Genomic DNA, 6,891 nt, shown 5'->3' with positions numbered 1-6,891 from the left:
GGAATCCTTGAAATCACAAAAGGAAATAGAGTGAAAGGAAATGACCCCCGCTCCCGCGCCTTTTTAGGGGGACTTAACAAAATGACCAGAAAAAGCGGGGGGTAGGGGAGGGGAGGGAACCTCAAAAGGATGGCTTGGGTCTATGTCTTTGCCAAAACCTGCTCTCTTCCCACCTGCAGTTTCAAAACGGAAAAACAAATTGGAGGGAAACCCTGGTTAAAGGTAGCTGAACTGCTGCTGTGTCCTTTTTGCCCGCCCTCCTTGGGCTCTCAATTTACTCTGCAGAGAGTACGCAGGCCACAAGTGCTGTGGAATTCAAAAATGGAGCAAACAGGGCAGGCAATGCCAGGAATATGAAATCAGAGGCGGAAAACAAAGGGAATGGGAGATGGGGAATATTGGGAAAACAATCCAGCAGGTTAGAACCAAGTCAGAGGAGACAGACTGACCAGAGAAACAAACCGTGGTTGGACAGGCAGTGAAGCAGAGGGAACCCGAGCTAAATGCCTCACAAATGTTCCCCTTGAATAGACTGTGAAAAACATTAGACGAGAGGAGATATTTAAAGTGAGCGGATAGGAGAAGGCTCAGCTTCAGAGCACCTCGTTTCCTTTCCCGTTTCAGGTGTTAGCTGAGACGTGGGAAAGAGGCAAAGACAGGAAACTGCTGAGGGAGTCAGGAACACACTTTCACAAACTAATACTCATTCCTAGGAAGGTTGTTTGCCCAGGACAGGTTTGATTTCTTTTCGTTTCAGATAATAATTGACTATCGAAATCATATTTTAAACTCAACAGGGCAAAGGCCAGCAAGCAGAATTCAGGGTGTAAATGTGCCAAGTAGCATTTGGTGCCTCATTTAAAACAGCACCCCCTCCTCATCTTGCTGTATTTACATCTTACCAATAAATGTAGACTTTTCTGGCATGGTGATGTTAAAGCGTGGTCTACTGCTACTCCGAGATTATTAGGGATATGATTGTATGATTAGTCAATAATATTTTTTTTTCCTAAGAAAATTAAAAATAGAAGAATTGTTTTGGTTGGTTGGTTTTTAATGTATCTTCCACACAAGGAGGATTTTAACTCCTTTTGAAAGACAAAAGCTATTTGGTCATCAATTTCCTTCAGAGGAAATATTATTTATTCTATAAAAAGAAACCTGTTTGAATTAAGAAAACGGGTAAGGAAAATGTATTGTTTCTTAGCCTCTTCCTTCATCTCCTTTAAAACCAAATTTAAGTTCTGCTGGGGTTTTCCCCCCTTCAAATTGTTATTATTTATAAATGAAGACTTTGTATCACAAATGACTAAAGTGTTAGAGGAACTCACATTCTCCAAAACATCTTTGAAATAACCAAAAGTTTTACTGTTCATGTTGATAAACACAAAATCTTCTAGTGAATCATAAAAATAAGTGCTGAATATTGATCAAATAAATACTTTTTATAATATATCCTATCACCTAAAATATTAGTTTATTCATACACCTACACCTTGTTCTACAAAATAGAGAAGGACATGGATCAAATACTGGAAACTATTCAAATCTAAGAGGCTGGGACCACATAATCAACAAGTATTTATCAACAGGAACCCAATGTAGAAATTAATTTCTTATGAACGGACATATATTAAGAAGAAGAATGCTTTTAAAAGCTCATTCTGTGAAGCACATTTTAAAAAGACCATCACAAGATAAACAGTTTGTCAGAATAAAGTGTTTCCAAATGCTGGAAACTTCTGCATTGCCAACTCATCACATTATTTGCAAACTATACTCCTTTCTTCCCACAATTATGACCACCAGAACACAGGCTCAATAGAACGAAGGGCAGGCTAATTTCCTATTACAAATGTTTTTCATTTTCAACACAGCATTAACCACAGAAGACTGAAAGCCAACTTTCAACATTTACTGAGGCATCTATTCTTGAACTTAAAGGCAAACAATAAATATCCTAAAAATGAAGAGTACAGGGTTTAGCCCTTACGTTCAATGTGAAGCAAAAACCAAACCCCTCCATTTCCCTGATTTAATATTCCGTCTTTCAACATAAAAATATGAAGTAATTTTACAGAAGATGCAGAGTAGCCCCCTCCCCTGCCCCCCCCCTCCCCAGATGATGTGTGTGAAGTCTCTGTGCAGGCCCGTGCAGGAGCAGACAACTGTGAAGCAGACACACAGGGGTGAATTTCCATAACTCTTAACTAATAATGAGTCCCAGACACATGCAGATTTCACCGCATATCCTGTACAAAAGCAGTCATGCCTGCGAGGTGGTGGGCTGGCGTGTGCGCGTACTTCACAAATCCTGGTCCAGGAACAAAAAGGAAGCATCGCCCCTATATTCTAAAGAGTCGTAGACAGGTATTTCTCTCTAAATGCATAAGCCTAAACAAGCTCTTGCTCCTGAATCGTTTTAGGGAAATGCAAATAAAAATCGACGTCTCCCACTGCTACTTAGGCTGCCTTTGATATTGTGAAATCACAGAACTAAAGTACACAGAGCGACTTATCGTGATCAACCTCAGAGCTCTGAGAAATTGCCTTAAATGAAGGTCTCAGCCCGTTGTAACAAATATTTTTGTAGAAGAATTGTCCCTTCCAGGGAGTAACCTAAATATAGTGTCAAAAGTAAACTTCAATAAAGAGACCAAGGTTCTTATATCTGAACTCCACAAATCTCAGAACTGGTTTAAGAGAATATGTTTTGAAAACACTACCGTAAGTACTTCCCTTGGGAACTTCAAATAAAACAGGCTTCCCTCCCGTGTGGCTGCTCCTACAGGTTTATTTGACTATCATGCAGGTGTGACTGTGGGGTGAGCATCTTGTGTGCCCTGACCTCCCCTCCTCCAGTGAGTGGACTCCCTAAGGAAGCAGTGGGAATGATAGGGAAGGGGCAGAGGCAAAGAGGAAGAGAAATCAAGCACAAGGTGAAAAGCGGTTTTGTCCTCTGACTGTCACCATGAAACGCACCTGCTGTGTGTGGTGTCCAGTTGAGCTACTGGAGGTCCTCTGGCTGCTTCTGGAAGCTGATGCTGGCATAGGCGCTTACATCCTCACTGGAGCGGTTGGTGGAACTGCTCTCACTGCTGCCCATTGGCTGATGCTGGGGCGGGGGTGCGGGAGGCTGCGATTGAGGGGGGCGCTCCTGAGGGCGCTGTTTGACGTCCTTGACCAAATCCAGGTCTATGTAGTTGAGACCATTCTCCAAACCCCCCGCAGTCCCACACACCTGAGCCGGCTCCTTGGGGGCTCCCCCAAGCTCCCCAGGCCTCAGCCACACATTCTCAAAGGAAGCAGAGCTGTGGCGTTTCACGTCCTCAGTGCTGCTGCCGCTGCCACCACCGGTGCCCCCGACTGCAGCCCCCCCTCCGAAGGGCACCGTGTTGCCCGCCCTGGTGGCATTAGGAGTAGAGGAGAAGGTCTCGGAGCTGTGCCGCCTCCGGCACGCTTGTGGGTCTGCGCGGATCACTTTGGCACTCTGGTTGCAGCTGGGACTAAGGTTCACCCTGGTGAAGGCGCTCATGCCCCCGGGTCCCTGCGGGCCCCCCAGCAGGGAAGAGCGAGCCTCCGGCTCCCCCGCTCCTTGAGGCACAGTGGGTGAAGCAGGGGCTGCTGAGGATGAGGAGGGGGCAGCCGCTGGGGCCCCAGGAAGCCTGGCCTCCTCCACGATGCCCGTCCGAATGTCAGCATAGCTGACAGGGGCAACTGGAGAGGTGTCCACATAGCTCTGCCGGGGACGACCCACCTGCACGGTCATGTAGTCACCCCGGCCGCTAGGCACTGCCCGGGTCGGCCTGGACATGTTAGCAGTCCCTGGAGGTGCAGGGCCCACTCTGCCAGGCTGGACCCCAGGGCTCTCCTGCCAGGTGGCCCTCCGGCCCGGCCCCAGGTCCATGTTCATATACTCTTCAGTGCCAGTCTCTTCCTCTTTGGGAGCTGGCTGGAGCTGGGATGGACACCTGATGGAAGGCGAGCTGTGGGATGCCACGGGGCCACATAAGTAGCCTGGCTGATCACACCCAAATTCGATATTCACATATTCCCCTGGGCTCTTGGGCTCCGGAGGGTGCAGCAGGGCTGGCCGCTGCTGCTGCTCTCGGGCCCGAGGTAAGGTGCTGGCCTTGGGGTCCCCCAGGGACAGTCTGGTGGGCCGAGCCAGGCGGCTGTTGGTCTGCGCAGCCGTGTCCACCTTTCGAGGCAGATGGGACTGCAGGACCTGATGGTGGAGATGATGCGGGAGGCCGGGCTCAGGCCTTGCCCCGCAGTGTCCCCCGCCCAGACTGTCGCTGCTGGTGGAGGAAGAGGAGTCTTCGGCTGCTGCAGCATAGAGAAGGCGACCAGAGCTGGAGGAAAGACGGAGGTGCTGGTGCCGGGCAGTCTCCTCCAGCTCCCCGGGGCGCTGGGTGTGCTTAAAGGACCTTGGCAATGAGTAGTAGGAGAGAACTGGCTTGTGCTGGGGGTCCTCAGGGCCATAGTAGCAGTCAGAGGGGCTGCTGGTATTGGAGTCTCCCACTGGCGACATGTTCATGTAGTCACCTGTACAAGACAAGAGCTTGCTACCGCTGCTCTCCGCGGGTAGTTTCGGGTGCGGCGGGGCGTGGGAGTGGTGGCCCCCTACCCCATTAGTCCACGGCTTCCCATAACTACTCCCAGAAGGGGCGGCGCTGCTGCTGCTGCTGCTGCTGGGCCCACCGCCAATGTCAGGGGAGCAGCTGCCACTCGGGGACATCATCATGTAGCCGTTGGGATCCACTCTCTGGGGATGGCGTCTGACGATCTGCTGCGGGGCAGACACACTCTTGGGGCTCATGGGCATGTAGTCCCCACTGCCTTTTCGGCTGCTGGGCACTGGGGCCACTCCTGGGGACATCGGCATGTAGCCATCATCAGTGTGGAGAGTGGAGGTGTCTGGGCGGTTGTGGCCTCCACGGCGCTCCAAGGGGTGCCCTTCCAGACCCTCCTCCGGGTAGGACTGGGTGGGCACGAAGGCGGAGTGCCGGTACCCCGGTAGCCGGCCTCCACTGCCACCTCCTGGCGGGTAGGCAGGCATCATCTCTGTATATTCCTCAATGGAAGCCACGGAGGACTGGGATGGGGTCTTCTGGTGGGAAATGGTGGGAGATGTACCCGCAGAGTGAGTCCGCTTTCGGAACCGGTTATCCAGATCTGCAGCACTGGCTGCTTCATCGCCAGCCAGGGCAGGGCTCATGCCCAAGCCGGCTCCTGGGATGTAACGGTGACCGTTGCCACCCCGAGGCAAAATGTAGTGCCCATTGGGGGCGGTAAGAGTGGAGGCCCCCTTGCCTCCCATGCAGATGTAGTTGCTCAGCTCTTCCTCTCCGCGGGCGGGTGGAGTGTGGCCCAGGGAATCCGGGGTGACACTGCGGAAGGAACTTCGGAAATCGCAGGGACTGGAGCCATATTCATCCGAAGAGATGAAACCGCCATCGCTGGGGGAACCCGACACAGAAGCACTAGATCTCCGCGGGAACAGGCAGTCAGAGGTGGAGCCGTGGCCACTGGTGCTGCTAGACGACAGGCTGACCGGGCTCGTGGCCGAAGGCGAGCAGCGAGAAGAAGGCATGGGGATGGAACGGCTGTGGTTGAGCGGGGGGTGCAGCCGGGAGCTGCCCCGATGCCGGTGGGCGTGGGTCCTGTTGGTGCTGGGACTCACGGGGCTGCCGTCCACCGAAGCCGGGCGGGACATGGTGCCTTCGCCATCGCTGGAGGCGCGGACACGGAAGGAGCCCTGCTTCCCGCCCACCATGCTGGCGGGAGAGGTGGCGGTGATGCTCTCGGTGCGCGAGCGGCGGGTCAGCCCCACCTGGCTAGGCGGCGGGTTGTTGAGGTGATGCCTGCGCAGGGGGACAGTAATGGGGTTGGAGCAGTTGGAGGAGGACTGGCTTTTGCTGCGAGGGCGGAACTCATCGCTCATGGCTCGCATGGCCTCCAGGATTGTCTCGTGCATGTTCTGGGCCACCACCGAGTCATCCACCTGCATCCAGAACTCCCCAGGTCCTGTCACTGCGGAACGGCCCACTTCGATGAAGAAGAAGTTCTCTGAGTGGCCACAGCGCCGGATGTTCATCAGTTGCAGCACCACGGCCGCCGCCTCTGAGTTCAGCTTCACGAAGCTGATGGTCTTGCTGGTCAGGCAGAGGCGGTAGATGCCAATCAGGTTCTTTGTCTGACCCAGGCCCTTGGGCTTCAGGATCACTTGCCAGACCTCCTTGAACGCGGGTCCTGGGGGCCCGTCCCCGTAGCTCAAGTCCTCCCCAGCCTCGCCAAGGCCCGAGCTGCCACTGCAGCTGCTCCCGCCACCTCCTGCCCCAAGGGCAGAGGCCCCGTCGTGGTGGCCCTTGGCACGGTTGTGCAGCTGGAGGAGGGCCTGGTACCAGCTGTCCTGCTCAGCCTCGCTGTCTGCCGCGATGGCAAAGTGCTCGTCCCGGGTGTAGAGGGCCACCAGGTGCTTGTTCTTGGAGTCCGCCCGCTTGTTGATGTTGAAACAGCTCTCGAGGGGGATCGAGCGTTTGGGGGCGCTCGACTTGTGCCGCCACTTCTTCTCGTTCTCATAGTACTCGAGGCGCGCCGGGCCCCCCGCCTCGCTGGCCGCCCGCAGCACGAAGAAGCGCTTGTGCATGCTCTTGGGTTTGCGCAGGTAGCCCACCTTGCGCACGTCCGAGAAGCCGTCGGTCTCCGGAGGGCTCGCCATGCTGCGGCTGCCACCGCCGCCGTGCAGCGGCAGGCGCAGAAAAACCACCGGGTGGGGGGCAGAGGCTCCCGGCCGCGGCCCCGCGCATGCAAACAGGGCTGGAGGAGGCAGAAACCCCGACTACGAAATCCACGCCGCCCCCCGCGCTGGGGAGGAGCGGGCGCAGC

At 54.2% G+C, this 6,891-nt stretch overlaps 1 protein-coding gene across 7 annotated transcripts in view; it reads right to left on the bottom strand.

The window, feature by feature from the left end:
- Nucleotides 1–6,885, bottom strand: part of IRS1 (insulin receptor substrate 1) — a 55,429-nt gene extending 48,544 nt beyond the window's left edge. For all 7 annotated transcript variants that reach the window (XR_003044687.1, XR_003044688.1, XR_003044689.1 and 4 more), the window contains exon 1: nucleotides 2,983–6,885. Coding sequence is in view for 1 of the 7 variants with exons in the window: in XM_006906660.3 (XP_006906722.1) it covers nucleotides 3,008–6,724 (3,717 nt within the window). In the remaining 6 variants the exon portion in view is untranslated. The remainder of the gene's footprint in view (nucleotides 1–2,982) is intronic.
- Nucleotides 6,886–6,891: the final 6 nt, after the last annotated feature.

The sequence above is a fragment of the Pteropus alecto genome, unplaced genomic scaffold (genome assembly GCF_000325575.1).
Source record: "Pteropus alecto unplaced genomic scaffold, ASM32557v1 scaffold110, whole genome shotgun sequence".
In the NCBI taxonomy this organism is placed as follows: Eukaryota; Metazoa; Chordata; class Mammalia; order Chiroptera; family Pteropodidae; genus Pteropus; species Pteropus alecto.
This window is presented reverse-complemented; position numbering and strand designations above follow the sequence as displayed.